At 39.7% G+C, this 16499-nt stretch overlaps 1 protein-coding gene across 1 annotated transcript; it reads right to left on the bottom strand.

The window, feature by feature from the left end:
• Positions 1-15977: 15977 nt before the first annotated feature.
• On the bottom strand, positions 15978-16499 carry LOC138900987 (uncharacterized). The gene has a single exon (XM_070188699.1). It carries the CDS (start codon positions 16497-16499, stop codon positions 15978-15980), a length of 522 nt encoding a protein of 173 aa, XP_070044800.1.

Here is a 16499-nt window from a genome sequence, read left to right as displayed (position 1 = left end):
TCGTTAATTTAGTTTGTTGTTTCTACTAGTTTAATATTAGTTGCATTTGTTATGTCTTTATTGTTGTTTATCTCTTATGTATATAACACTCATATATTAGAACACATGCTCTTTATTTTATGCTTTAATATCATATTAACTTAGGCAAGCCTTAAACAATATAGGATTAAAAGGGAAAATTAGCTAATAGTAGATCCTTAGTTCACTAATTATAATTTGCTCGCTAATCATTATGTTTTTCACTCACCCTTCTTCCTTTTAAAAATTTGAAAATCCAAAACTTGGTAAAACATCATCTTTATTTCAAAAAAGGGAAAATCAGATTTCAGTTTCACTTTCAAAAGGAAATCAGAACTTCAAAGAAATGTTGCCTTTAAGGAATTTCCAGAAAATGACCCTTTCTTTGAAAATCTTTCGAATCTAAGGTAAATTCTAGATATGCTTCCTAACAAAACATCCTTTTAGCATTATGTAAATAACCATCCCCCAGATCAAAGTGTTTTCATAACTCAATAGCTTTTATAAACTTATAAAATCTAGACCGCTTATGTACCAATTTCAAAACTCTTTTAACATCTCTTATGAATCATTTCATAAACTCATATCCCTTTAAGACCCTGCATTCTTTCTTTCAATATCATACTTAGGTGTACAGTAAGAAGCCTCCCCTATTACTAATCAAAGCCTTTTTACAAATAATTGATCCCAAACTTAGTCTAAATCCTATGGAGCTACCTCAGGTAGATTTTAAGGGGTGCCTAACACCTTCCACTTAAAAGAACAAGAACTCTTACCCATAATCTCACCGGTAAGAAGACCAATAAAGAACATGACTTAGTAATGAAATATGTACCCTAGTATACCTTTAAATATTATGTGGCGACTCTCTTTCATCAACAACAGAGAAACCACAAGTTGAATCATGTATTGACTAGTGCAAAATAGGGTGCAACACCGATCATGAGCATGATAAGGGCCAGAGTAAGAGAGCGAGATCTTCAGGTCCTTCTGGTGAGTTTCGAGGTGGTCAGAGACAGAAGTACCTGAGGTATCCAACCAAGCCATCGGCTAGTGCACCCCCTCAGTTTGCCGGTAGGAGATTTGATCGTTCCACATATTCAGGGCCTAGAGTTCCAGGGCCTCTAATTCTCAGTATAGGGATGGGTCAAGTCAGATGAGGTCGCCCTTGCTGCGATGTGCTTAATGTGGTAAGCAGCATGTCGGGCAGTGCCGTGTGGGGTTAGGTGTTTGTTATACTTGTGGTTATCCAGTCCATGTTATGAGAGATTGTCCAACGAGAGGTGGTGCATGTATAATTCATCCAGCGGGATCTGTAGCTAGTTCGTCATCATCAATACGCCCCCTAGGCAAGGTTCACAGGAACCAGTCGGTCGTGGTAGAGGCAGAAGTAGAGCATCTAGCTCGAGCGGTCCTCAAAACCGCATTTATGCATTACCGAGTCGTCGGGATCATGAGTCATCACCTCATATTTTTATAGGTATATTATCAGTCTCCTCATATGATGTATATACATTAATTGATCCAGGTTTCACCTTATAGTACAGCACTCTGTTGGTTGCTAGTAAGTTTGGGATAGAATATGAGTTGATTGAACCTTTTGAGGTGTCTACACCTGTTGGGGATCCAGTGATAGCTAGACGGGTATATAAAGATTGTATAGTAGTAGTTCATAGTTCTTCTATAGTAGCAGACCTGATTAAGTTAGATATGGTAGAATTTGATGTTATAATGGGTATGGATTGGTTGGCTTCTTGTTACGCTAATGTTGATTGTAGATCAAAGATGGTTCACTTCTAGTTTCCAAGGGAGCCAGTTCTGGAGTGGAAAGGTAATACTTCATCGCTGAGAGGTAGGTTTATTTCCTATCTCAAGGTAAGGAACATGATCAGAAAGGGATATATTTATCACTTAGTTCGGGTACAGGATGTGAAAGAAGAGTCACCGACCCTTTAATCTATCCTGGTGGTTAAAGAGTTTCCCGATGAGCTTCCAGACCTTTCGCCAAAGCGGGAGATTGAGTTTCCTATTGACATATTACTAGATACTCAACCAATATCTATTTCTCCTTATAGAATGGCATCTGCAGAGCTGAGAGAGTTGAAAGAAAAATTGAGGGATTTACTTGAAAAGGCTTTATCGGACCCAGTACATCACCGTGGGGAGCACGTGTGTTCTTTGTGAGAAAGAAAGATGGTTCCTTACGGATGTGTATTGATTACAGGCAGTTGAAGAATAAGTACCCGCTCCCGAGGATTGATGATTTATTTGATCAGTTGCAGGGTGCTAGGTATTTCTCGAAGATAGACGTGAGGTTTGGTACCATGGGGTAAGGGTTAAAGAGAAAGATATTTTGAAGACAACATTTAGGACCAGCTACGGGCACTTTGAGTTTCGTGTTATGTCGTTTGGTTTGACCAATGCCCCAGCAATATTCATGGACTTGATGAACCGTGTGTTCATACCCTTTCTACATTTGTTCGTGATTGTATTTATAGATGATATTTTGGTTTACTCTCATTCAAAGGATGAGCATGCAAATCATTTGTGTTCTGTGCTCAGAGTTCTACAAAAAAGTAAGGCTGTACCCAAAATTCTCTAATTATGAATTCTGGTTGAATTCTGTAGCTTTTCTTGGGCATATTATTTTAGGTGAGGGTATCCGGGTTTGATACACAGAAGATTGAGGCAGTGAAAACTTAGCCTAGACCCACAACACCGACGGAGGTTCATAGCTTCCTGGGTTTGGCAGGCTATTACGAGAGATTTGTAGAGGGATTTTGTTATCTTTCAGCACCATTGACAAACTTGACTTAGAAGGCAACTAATTTTCAGTGGACTAATGCTTGTGAGTGGAGTTTCCAGTCATTGAAGGACAGATTGACTTCAGCACCGGTTCTGACACTCCTAGAGGGGACCAATGGTTATGCTATCTATTATGACGCTTCGGGCATTGGATTGGGTTGTGTATTGATGCAGTATGGTAAGGTTGTCGCTTATGCTACTAGACAACTAAAAAAGCACGAGAAGAATTATCCGACTCACGATTTAGAGTTAGTCGCGGTGATCCATGCACTAAAGATGTGAAGGAACTATTATATGGCATTCATGTTTATATCTATACAGATCATAAGAGCCTTCAGTATATCTTCAAGAAAAAGGAATTGAATTAATGTCAGAGGTGATGGTTGGAGCTACTGAAAGACTGTGATGCTGATATTTTATCCATCCAGGGAAGGAGAATGTAGTAGCTGATGCCCTCAGTCGTAGATCTATGGGTAGCCTATCATATTTATAGCCAGAGAAGAGTAAGATAGCCTATAAGATTCATCAGCTATCTAGTCTTGGAGTTCGATTGCTGGATTCAAGTGATACTAGAGTTACTATTCAGGACACGGCAACATCCTCTTTAGTAACTGGAGTGAAGGAATGCAATATGAGGATCATGTGCTAGCTCATTACATAGATACAACCCCTCAAAAGGAGAAGACAATATTTGAGATTACAGGAGATGGAGTCCTCAGATATCGAGGTCGATTATGTGTTCCTAATATGGTAGGGCTGCGTCGACGGGTTGTGGAGAAACTCACTATTCTCGTTATTCTGTTCATCCAAGAGAAATGAAGATGTATCATGATATCAGGAAAATATACTAGTGGGATGAAATGAAGAAGGATATAGCAGAATTTGTTGCTTAGTGCCCTAATTGTCAGCAGGTTAAGATTGAGTATCAGAAACCCGATGGATTATTTCATACTATAGAGATTCCAACTTGGAAATGGGAAATAATTAATATGTATTTCATCATAGGCTTACCTAGTACCCAGCGTAAGTTTGATTTTATATGGGTGATTGTTGATAGATTTACAAAATCAGCCCATTTTCTGCCTGTCAAGACTACATATTCAGCAGAGGATTATGCAAGGCTTTACATTAAGGAGATAATACGACTTCATGGTGTCCCTATAGCTATTATTTTAGATAGAGGTACTCAATTTATAGCTAATTTCTGGGGGTCCTTCCAAAAAGGATTGGGGACTCAGGTAAGTCTTAGTACAATAATTCATCCCAGATAGATGATCAGGCTGAGCGTACTATTCAGACACTTGAGGATATGCTACGGGCTTGTTTGATAGACTTAAGGGGTAGTTGGGATGATCATCTTCCGCTTATTGGATTCACATATAATAATAGCTATCATTCTAGCATTCAGATGGCTCCATACGAAGCACTTTACAAACGAACGTGTAGTTCACCTATCGGATGGTTTGATGTTGGGGAAACTAAGTTAGTAGGACCAGAGTTGGTACAATAGGCAGTTGAGAAGATTAAGCTTATACAGGAAAGGCTATTAGCAGCTTAAAGTCGTCAGACATTCTATGTAGATAATCGACGACGAGACTTGGAGTTTCAGGTTAACTACTGGGTATTCTTAAAGGTATCACCGATGAAAGGAGTTATGAGATTCGGTAAGAAAGGAAGCTTATCCCTCAGTATATTGGACCTTATAAGATCATACGCAGAGTAGTCTAGGTAACATATGAGTTAGACTTGCCTTACAGCTTAGAGTACGTACATCCAGTCTTTCACGTGTGTATGCTCTGTAAGTGTATCAGAGATCCTTCTAGAGTCATTCCAGTTGACGATGTTCAGGTCACAGAGCAGCTATCATATGAGGAATCTCCCATTGCTATACTAGATAGACAAGTTCGGAGATTAAGAACTAAGGACGTAGGTTCGGTTAAAGTACTTTGGAAAAATAAAAATGTGGAGGAGATGACTTGGGAAGCTGAATAAGACATGAAGTCTAGGTATCCTCACTTGTTTCTACTTCCGGAGGAGGAGCAGACTGAGACATCACATCCTTTAGGTGTGTATACGATACTGGATTCTTATGTTAGGTACTGTCATTGGTCGTATGAGGCCATTGTTGTTATTGATGATCGTGGCCCCGTGTGGCTTTGTACTATTGTGTTTGCTGCATGACAGGCTAGTAGTATTACCATTACAAAGGAGACTCTACCAAAATTTCTATAGATCTCTAGGAGTTCAACATTCAAGGACGAATATTTCTAAGGGGGGAAGTTTGTTACATCTTGTGCGTCCCAAGGTGACGTATAATGAATATGAGACTTGTTAATCATAATTTAAATGATTGATGATTCATAATATGACTATATATTATATTTGGATATAAAATGTAAAGTTTGGGGAAAAATCGGATTTAAGTTGCGAAAACACCGACTAAGGATTTTCCTTGTACGAAGCGTTTTGAGCAATATATTTTTTATGTTATATGAGGTCTTCTTGGGATATATTATATACAAAATTTAAGGTCTTGGAATGTAGTTTCCAAAAATCTTAATCGTTCATTCATACGATATCCGTATAAAAAGATATAAGCGTCGGAAGAAGGGACAATGCTAGGGTGCCAAGCTAACACCTCTTTGACTTTTCAAAAGTGGATATATATATCCCTTATGTCGTCTCTTTCTTCATTTTTCCACAGACCATGAACAAAATAAGACCTATAAACTTACCCTTAAGCTTTCTACAAGGGTTTTAAAAAGGATTAACATCTCGGGTAAATCAAGAAGTGATAACATTAGAACGATCCCTATGACGTAAGTATCATTATACTACCCCTTTTTTTCTTTGTAGTTTGAGTTTTTGAAGGCACTTCATAGTTAATAAAATGCTTACTTGCTGTATTTAAGCTTTTAAATCTCAATGAAGGTTGATAAATTCATTTCCTAAAAGTTAGGACTCACGGGACGATGATCAGAGCCGTGAGTTCGATTTATTCCACTTGTAGTGGACTGTTTTTGTAGTCCACTCATGCCTGTGCTTTTGATTTATGAAGTTTGGAAGGATAAAGGGCGTGGAGAAATGCCACATGTGGTAGGATAGTGGGTTGGTCGCTCGTCGTTGCAATTTCAGGCTAATTGATAACTTGTTGGTTGGGTGTGTTATGGTATATTTGGGCCTTTTGTTGTATTAAAGGTCCCGAATTGTAGTTAGGTTGTTTCTGAGTTTTTGATTGTATTGTTTTGTTGTCTCACTTATAGTAGGCTTGAGGAAGAAGTAAAATCAGGGGAAATATTGCCCGTTTTGTTACAAATTAAGTTACTTTCGTTCTATAAGTTAGAGAGCCATTCATAGCTAGACAATAGCTTCACTGTCATTGTTGTAGATTAAGGCGCAGTGAGCTGAGTTTAGCATTGTTATTGGACAGATTTCTATAAGGTATATTAAGGCTATCCCTTCTTTCCTTTTGGCATGATCCATATGATACAATGAAACAAGCAAACACGCAACTTTCACAAATGACTATATTCTTAGAAGTACTAGGGTTGCCTATGTTCTTGATTCCCCATATGTCCTATTAATATATCGTCTATTCATGCTTCTCAGAAAATACGTAAGTTGATAAAGTTTATTTCGTGATATTAATCGAAGGCATGTTGATCTTATGCCATCCCGAGAGATCTTATTAACTTACTTCTTATGCATTGCATTCATTTATACGTAAGTTGATAAAGTTTATTTCATGCATGAGAACAATTCTCAAATTTCTATACCAGTTATCAAAGTTTGGTCCTACCAACTTGTTGGTCTCAAGTATTTTACGCAGTGATATAACAGACATATTGAGAAATCTAAAATATAGAAAATAAAAGGCAACAATATAAGAACATATTTACATATATCATAAAGACATGAACTTTTATCTAAATGATATTTTCACTAATTATTTTAAACTATTTACCCTCATTATAGTTTAAGAAATTTTTATTTTTGTTAGTGGAGTAAAGGAATCCTTCAACAATATGTATGAGCCCCTTGAAAGTCAAGTCGTTTCTCACATATATTTTAAAAGTAGGTACTCTTACCAATTGTATCTCCATACAATTTCCTTAAGTAGCTCTATGCCAAATAGTCCCCTGGTAGTCAGGTCGATCATATTGGCATAGTTGAGTTCAACCATCATGATAACAAAAAACTTATTAAATTTTATACTCCCCAGGTAGTTCAGGCATCTAATGTAAAATTGAATAATTCTTTCAATCCATGCATCTAATGCAATAAATAATTTTAACATATTCTCGAACTATAAGTCTCCTGGTAGTCAGGTCGCTCCTTATAAACAAGAAATAGATAAAATTATTTATTTTGATGGATAACTTTACAATAAAATATCTTACATTTTATTATATAAGAACTCAAATTTTAGTAGGGGGAATTGTTATTAAAACAACTTTTAATAACATGATGATCAAATCTTTTATAGCACATGAATTTAGTTCAAGTTGTTTACATGCTTAGTCCTAAATTAATGTACATCACATGTAATAAATAATTCAAAATTATGTAACAAACAAGTACGTGACACAAAAACAAAATTCAACATTCTTCTAACATGTTTATCTTATATATCACATATATCAAATAAAAATAATTCATGCCAGAATATTATTATTAATTAACATCTCATGAACTAATAACAATTAAAAATAATAATAAAATCCAATAACCTATTATAGATACCCGTCGTATTTAATACAAAATTTCAAATTCAAGTTACGAACTATCTCAAGAGTTTAACTTATATGAATACATATTTTATTCACAATAAAATAATATCAATTCATATGCATTCAAATGATTTGACGATTGCACAAGACACGAGTATTATGGTTTGAACTCTTCAAATATAATCTTAAAATTTTCGTAAATAAATTTTAGACACGAGAAACCATCGCTTTGATACCACTGAAGGATTGCATATAGATGTTCGTAACATGCAGCGGAAGACAATAGCAATCCTAGGCCGATCTTTTCGTATTTAAAATTTATTTACATGTCAAAGTTCGAATCTAAGACGTACCTGGTGAAGAGAGTCTCATTTCAAAATTTCTTCGATAGTGCGATGACTCTATGCGTATCCACACCGAGACCGATCATTGCTATCAACTCTTTGATCAATGAAACCCGTGAATAAATTGAATGAAATATTGTGCTAAAATCTTTCTCAAAAATCTCAACTTAACGGTAGAAGAACAAGAAATACTTTTTCTTGTAATTGTATTTTCTCTCTTGGCTTTGTATTGCATTCTCACTTTCACAAAGTGATTTTTCTTCTCAAGAATTTCTCAGGCAAATTTTCTCCATCACCCTTTATATAGCATCACCTATAAACTCTTTTCCTATTTGGTTGGGTTGTAAGTCGCATGGTTAGATTTAACAGAACTGTGACTGGTGGATTTGTGCATGCCATTTAGTTGCGTTTGCAATTCCTGAACCTCATCTTGAAGCACACCTCTTTCGATCTCACATACTTCAAGTTTAAGTTCCTAGTCATTCTTTTTCCTATAGAGTCTTTTCAATTCATTCAACATCTTTTGAGACTCCTTTAGGGTAAGATCAAGATTATCTTGCAATTCTTTACATCTATCACAGTCATAGGATCTTACCTCGCTTGTTTCACCTCGTGCCATCAAAACAGTTTTCAATATCTTCTTTGCTTTCATCATCTGATGTGTCTTCATCAGTTGTAGACATGTAATTTTTTACCCTCCCTAAAACTTTACTCCTTTTTAGTGCTTAGATGCTTCTTTTAGTTCTAATATTGTTACTTTGCCTATTTTTGACCTTTTTTGCTTCTTTTTTTTCTCCTAAAATAAAAATTACAAAAATATTTTATTTGTTTTAGCTAACTGAAATTTTGCCTAGTTATTTTTAATTTATCTTACTTTGAATAATATCGAAAAGTCACAAAAATAGGTGTGGTTAGTTGTAGTGTTTGAATTTAATTAGCTAAAATATCTTTGCAATTTTTATTAAACAATTGAAAAAAAGAAGAAAAGAAAAGACAAAAATTCTTATCCTTTTTTCATGCATGACAAAATTTTCACGTGACCACTCACTTGGGACCACTTATTTTTCAACCTCATCAATTCATTTTACATTGCACATTCACATAAGCTTTGTCCACAAATTAATCACTGTGCACATGTTTTTCCTTCATTCCCATAGCAACGTCCCATGCTACACTTTTCACTAGTTATTTTTTTAATTACTAATTTCACTCACACTTTTCAGCTCTATCCAAATAACCAATTCACTCACTCTCGAGGGGTCCACACGTTTTTAGTCCTTTTGTCTTTCTTTCTTCCTCCCCAAGCACTCACCTACACACATATAAAGGGGAGGACACGGACATAGCAATAGAGCAGGGAGGACAGTGGAGTGAAAACGGGAGAGGAACAGAATAGAAAAAACAGAGTGAGAGGGAACAGGCCTCAGGGAAGACAGAGACAGTAATCCCTCTTTCTCAAAAAATTACCGCCGTCTTCACCAAACAACCACCCATTCAGGGCGAAGCTACAGTAGTGGGTGCGGGTTCGGACGAACCCAGTAACTTTTTCCGAAACTCTGTATTTGTATTGAAATATTTACTAAATCTATATAAATATATACTGCCGAACTTAGTAATAAAAGGGGTCTTGGTTCGACGGTAAGGATTGTGGGTTCGCTGGGAAAGATGGGGGTTCGATTCCCGCTAAAAGCAGTATTCTGTTTTAAAATTTAGAATTCACACACTTCAAATCCTAGCTCCGCCTCTGCTGACCCATCTACACCGAGCTTTACCATAAAATACATTTTTGTATGGATCAAAATTTATAGAATATTTGAAATAAGATAATTCTAAGGAAAGGGTTTTCGAGCCGCCGTTGGTCTAGGTAGATCAGGAAGTTGTATGGATCAAAATTTGTAGAATATTTGAAATAAGATAATACTAAGGAAAGGGTTTTCGAGCCGCCGTTGGTCGAGGTAGATCAGGAAGCAGTAAAGCGCATCGCCGAAGAGTCAACATGAGTTGAGGTCGAGGTGTCAATCATGGTCGAGCTCGAGCATCGTCAATGAAGCTGTAACGGCTAGTTTTCGAAATAGTGTATTAAAGAAAATATTCGTGGATATTCTCTGTATATGTACTATTAGGGTTTACTAGGATTATGTTTCATATAAATAGGAAAAAGAGCGAGAATAGAGGCACGTAAGACTCATTTTGTAAGAACAACACTTTGAAAAAGATTCATTCTTCACTCAATACAAGAGTTTACTTTTCACTAAGATTCTCGTGGGATCCGAGGAATCCCCCATCGTTTGAGGATTTGTCGTTCGATCATTGTCAGGTGAAAGGTTCTTTTGTTCCATCCCTTGCTGATTAAATTATTCCTCTTAATTACATGAATGCCATTATATTATCATTTATTGTATATCACACATATTGCTACTGTTCTTGATAGTAGGAGGCATTTATTACATAGAATCGTTATTGCCCTCATAAATGCCATTCAACCGCCTTTTCTGATTTACAAGATTTGAGGATATTATTCTTAACTAGGATTAATCTATATTTAACTTAAATTAATTATTTGGACCAAGATTTATATTTTTGGGTCAAACAATTTGGCGTCATCTGTGGGGATTTCTTAGCTAAACGTTTAGTCTCCTCTAGATCTATAACTAACGCCAGTCACTAACGTCACAAAGCCCAAGATCTTTTCTCTTTCCTTATGCAAAATCTAACATGGCAGGTAACCGAAAAGAAAGGGTGAAGATAACAAGTGACTTACCTACCAACCTCATAACCGTCCTCAATGAGAGATGTGAAACAGCTGGTGAGGATACGACGTCGAGTGCGTCCCCTAGGCGAGATGGGTCGCCACCCCTACACTGCAACATAATAAAATCTCACGACAAAGGAGCCACTACATCTGCGGAGGAAGGGGCACCCCGAACTGTCAAAAAGCTTTTTGAAAATTGGTTGGTCGACACGCTGACGAGCATCCTTAACAAACCCACCCTAGGCTCAACTGCAGAAATCGCAGGGGCTGCTACGATCCAACAAACGGACGAGCAGGGTAATCATCCACCCCGTCCAACGACAGGTACAACTTATAATGACATTGATAATGCAAGTGATGATGCCCTTACACCCATCCTAAAATTGATGGAAGAAATGGAGAATGAAAATAAGGCGCTCTGAGATCAGATGAAAGAACATCAGGAGCGGGTCGATAGAATACCAGGCGCCCTTAAATTGCTACCGAAAAGAGACGCCAGTTGTTTCATAGAGCAGTCGTACAGTGATGATACAACTCCCCATGCCATACCAAAAACCTTCAAAATATCATCCTACCTCAGGATATACGATGGCACGACCGACCCGGAAGATCATATGACCCATTATGTCACCGTCGTGAAAGGCAACGACCTCGCCAAAGAACAAGTGACCTCCATTTTGTTGAAAAAATTAGGCGAAACCCTCAGGGGAGGAGCATTAACATGGTATTCACAACTACCAGCGCGCTCCATAGAAACCTTTAAAGAGATGGTCGATAAGTTTGTAACGGCCCATACAGGGGCCAAGAAGGCCGAAGCAAGAGTGAACGACATATTTGCCATTAAACAGGCCATAGGGGAAGGGCTGAGGGACTTCCTCGCCCGGTTCAATCGAGTGAGGATGACTTTGCTGAACGTATCTGAAGGAATGGCGGTTGCAGCCTTTCAGAACGGGCTGAGCAGGGATGGTTAGAGAGGACCCAGGAAATTATTGAGTCGGCTGATGAAGTATCCCCCAACCACTTGGGACGAAATACGCAACGCTTATTATGCCGAAGTCCGAGTAGGTGAGGACGACCTCAATGGACACACCCATCGACTGACCTTGGTACAGGCCGAATCCAGAAAAGATCGAAGGAACTATGCCAGAATAGATCTTACAGCTCAGTGACCTAACAGGGAACGACATCAGCCATATATCAGAACGACTGTTGCGGCCTCCCCCACTATGAAGAGAGCCCGTCTAGACAAAGGACAGGGACTCATCGGAACGAAAGAGGTATGCCCCATTTACTATCAGCTCACAAATTTTGTGTGTCACTACAGAGATAGTCTATGCTTTGGAGAAACTCGGACCGAATGTAAAGTGGCCGCAGAAGATGAGGTCAAATGTGAGTACCAGAAAATCCAACGCCCTCTACGAGTTCCATCAAGAATGAGGGCACAAAATCGAGGACTGCATCGCCCTAAGGCAGGAGGTCATAAACATGTTGTGACAAGGACACCTCAAAGAGTTGCTAAGCGACCGGGGAAGGACCAACTTCTCCAGAGGACACTAGCAACACCAAGGACCGCCAAAACCACCCTCGCCAGCCCGTACCATCCACATGATCTTCGGCGACAGCGACGACTCATCCATCAACAACGTGAAATTCACCACAACCCACAAGCTCAAGCGATCAATCACCCACGAACGGTATAACAGACTCAAAGAAAGTATCGTCTTCGATAAGTCAGACACAAACGGTTTGACCTTTCCTCCTAATGATGCACTCATTATTACCTTACGAATTTTAGATACCGATGTGAGACGCATTATGGTAGATGACGGGAGCGGCGCGTGCATTATCCATCCTCGAGTACTTGCACAAATGAAACTCGAAGATAAGATAGTGCCGCATTGCATCACGCTAACTAGTTATAACAATGCAGTCGAGTGAACATCTGGAGAAATCACACTCCCTGTTCTGGCCGATGGCGTCACTCTAGAAACTGCATTCCACATCATGGATCAAAACACAACACACAATTCCATAGTAGGGAGACCATAGATACACACCATGAGACCCGTCCCTTTCACCTTATACTAGGTCGTCAAGTTCCCAACTCTATGGGAAATATTCAGTATACGAGGGGAACAACGCACATCTCGAGAATGCTACCACATCGCCCTAGACGGCCCTGTCAAGCAACAAAAGAAGGATAAATAAAAAGAGGCATAGCAATCACAGGGTCGAGGTCAGCATATAACGACAACGGGGACGGCATCAGAGAACCAGATATGGTCGAAGCTTCATGATCAACCATAGAAGACCTCGACCTCGTTCAATTAGACCCCAACGACCACAGCATGAAGGCTTACACCGGGTGCAAACTGCAAGAAGCATGTAAATTCCGTCAATTCTTAGGAGCTAACGCAGATTTGTTTGCTTTCAGCCATGCAAATATTCCAGGTATTCCAAAGGAAATTGCCATGCAAAAACTGAACGTCGACCCATTCCACCCCAATAAGACAAGTTAGGCATAAGTTTAGATCCGCAATTAATGATGTGGTACGTGAAGAGATGGAAAAATTGTTGGAAAATGGCTCCATCAGGGAGTCGAACTACCTCCAATGGGTCGCCAACGTGGTCATGGTGAAAAAGAAGAAGGGGAAATGGCAGATGTGCGCGGACTTCATAGATTTGAACAAATCATGCCCCAAGGATTAGTTTTCATTACCCCATATCGACCAACTCATCGATGCAACGGCCGGGCATGAATTACTGAGCTTCTTGGACGCTTATTCAGGTTATAATCAAATCCTCATGGAAAAAGAGGATCAGGAAAAAACCACATTCATCACCCATTAGGGGATGTACTGCTACAAGGTCATGCCCTTAGGGCTAAATAACGCAGGGACAACTTACCAAACGTTGGTGACGAGGATGTTCAAGGACCAGCTCGGCAAAACAATAGAAGTCTATATAGACGACATGTTGGTCAAGTCCAAAAGGAAAGAAGATCACATCGACTATCTAAGAGAAACCTTCGACATACTCAGATGATACGGAATAAAACTGAACCCCAAAAAGTGTGCATTCGGCGTGGCCTCAGGAAAATATCTTGGTTTCCTGGTATCACAGCGAGAGATCGAGTTCAATCCTGATCAAATCAAAGCCATCGAGGGGATACTGGAATGCTTGACCACTAAAAAGTAGGTTCAAAGGTTGACTGATGTATCGTCGCCCTATCAAGGTTCATTTCATGATCGTCGGATAGGTGTCACAAATTCTTCGGCGTACTTAAGAAGGATAACGGCCTCCAATGGAATTTTGAGTGCGTCCAGGCCCTGAAGGAATTAAAAGCATACTTGTCGTCGCCACCATTGCTTTCAAAATCAGAGCCAGGGGAACATCTCCTCGTTTACCTTGTTGTATCCAAAGTAGCTGTGAGCGCAGTCCTTTTTCAAGAAAATAAAGGTACGCTATCCCTCATCTATTATATTAGCAACACTGTGGCCGGAAATATCACCAGAAGTATTGTGGACTTACCGAACAACTCCAAAAACGAGCACAGAAGAGACACCCTACTCTTTGGTCTATGGGACTTATGCAGTAATACTAGTCGAGGTCGGAGAACCCAGCCTAAGGTACTCCCATAAGAGCGGTACAAGCAACGACGAAAGCAGAAGGCAAGAGCTCGACGAAGTCGAAGAGCGAAAAGATATGGCCTATATAAGAATGGTCGCCCAGAAACAAAAAGCAGAACGTTATTATAACAAAAAAGCAAAGGTCGGGCCACTCAAAATCGGGTACTACGTTCTTAAAGCTAAAACACAAGCGAGCAAAGACCCACGGGAAGGCAAACTAGGAACAAACTTGGATGGTACGTACAAGATCACAACAAAGGCAAATAAAGGATCATTCCAATTAGAAACAATGGAAGGAAAGTTACTACCAAACAACTGAAATATTAGCCACCTCAAATACTTCAACTTTTAAAAGATAAAGCGTCCCCCAATCATACTCTTTTTTCCCTCATTGGAGTTTTGTCCCAGTTGGGTTTTCTCAAGGAGGTTTTTAACGAGGCGATGAATGGAACACTTTAAGTCAAAGCACGCGAGGACGAACCGTGACTACTAATTCATTGCTCGACCTCTCAAGTACTCTCTAGGTCAACCAATAAATGGACTAGATAGATTGGGACTGGAACGTCAGTCAACGCCCGAAAAACTTGTAGATTTCTCCAAGTATGTAACCAAATAAATAATATCGAGGCAATAAACTTTACGGTTATCACCACATCTTTCTAAGATTCAGGTTATGTTCGACTTTGTTCGAATTAACACCTACTGGCCCTCGGCCATAATTAAATTCAGGTTATGTTTGACCTTGTTTGAACTGACACCTACTGGCCCTCGGCCATAATTAAATGTAGGTTATGTTCGACTTTGTTCGAAATAACACCTACTGGCCCTTGGCCATAATTAAATGCAGGTTATGTTCGACCTTGTTCGAACTAACACCTACTAGCCCTCAGCCATAATTAAATGCAGGTTATGTTCGACCTTGTTCAAACTAACACCTACTGGCTCTCGGCCATAATTAAATGGAGGTTATGTTCGAACTAATACCTACTGGACCTCGGCCATAATTAAATGCAGGTTAAGTTCGACCTTGTTCGAACTAACACCTATCGGCCCTGGCCACAACTAAATTCCAGTTATAGCTGACCAGTTCGAACTAGCATATATCGGCCCTCGGCCGCAGTCTTGACAAAAGACCATGTTCGACCTCGCTCGAACAAACGCCTATTAACCTTTGGCCGCAACTCGCCATTAAGTGTTCACGGCCAATAAAAAAACTAAGACAACCAAGCGACAGAATTAAAAAACATACAAATACAAAAACAAACCACAGGAAGAGAACAAGCTGCAAGACACGAAGTTGGCATTTCATACTTTAAACATTCTTTACTAAGGCTCATGAAGACCCCACCAACTACACAATAAAAGATAATAAAAATGAGAAGAAGAAACATTACTGGTCACCACCACCAGGGCCTTTTACGCCTTTACCGCCCTTGCTACCGACGTCCTCGCCACCTTGGTCACCCACGCTTACACCACCCACGCCATCGGTATAAGTGGTAGCATACCAAGCATCCTATTCAAGACGGTCTACGACTTTATCATCTCCCTCTCCATTGCCCTCAGGAGTAGCGGGATTATACTCGTAAGCGACTCGAGCTTCCCAGGCTTTAACACAGACATCCTTGAGAGCGGCCTCAAAAATAGATTCTGCCTTGTAAAAATCTCGGTACACATCTAATTGAGCTTCGGCATGAATCTATTCCTCATACGATGCCCGAGGAATGTTGGGAAATTCTGAAGTATGGGAAGAAGAGGGTTGTGCAAGCAGTTGAGCCTTCTCAACTTCCAATGCGACTACTTGACCATGAAGGAAGGTGTTATCTTTCTCCAGCTCTCTGACCCTCCCATGTAGTCGCTCCTCTTTAGCTTTCGCCGCGAACTGGTCGTTGTCCTGCTTATCCCGAAGGGTGCTGTTCGCTAGCTCGAGCACCTCCAATCTCCTCTGAGCGTCCACGCGGAGAGACTCTGCCTTCTCAAGCTCTCTTTGCTTCTCAGCAACTTCACCCATAAGGCCCCACAACCGAGGATGCCATTCTTCTAATTGCCTATGCAACTCAACTACTTGCGCTTGAAGATCGCTACACTGGGCCTTCACGCCCTTGCTTCTTTCAAGCTCCTCCTCCTTAATCCGCAACATCCCCTCAAGGCCGCTGCAGTTCTTGATGGACTTTACCAATTCATCATCATTCTCCTTTAACTCGTCTCGAAGGGCCTGCAT

The sequence above is a fragment of the Nicotiana tomentosiformis genome, chromosome 1 (assembly GCF_000390325.3).
Source record: "Nicotiana tomentosiformis chromosome 1, ASM39032v3, whole genome shotgun sequence".
NCBI lineage: Eukaryota > Viridiplantae > Streptophyta > Magnoliopsida > Solanales > Solanaceae > Nicotiana > Nicotiana tomentosiformis.
Note: the sequence above shows the minus strand (reverse complement) of the source record. Positions and strands in the feature narration are given on the sequence as shown.

What these genes read in the sequence shown, in the direction of transcription:
- LOC138900987 (XM_070188699.1), bottom strand. Translation starts at nt 16,499, where the DNA reads ATGCAGGCCCTTCGAGACGAGTTAAAGGAGAATGATGATGAATTGGTA.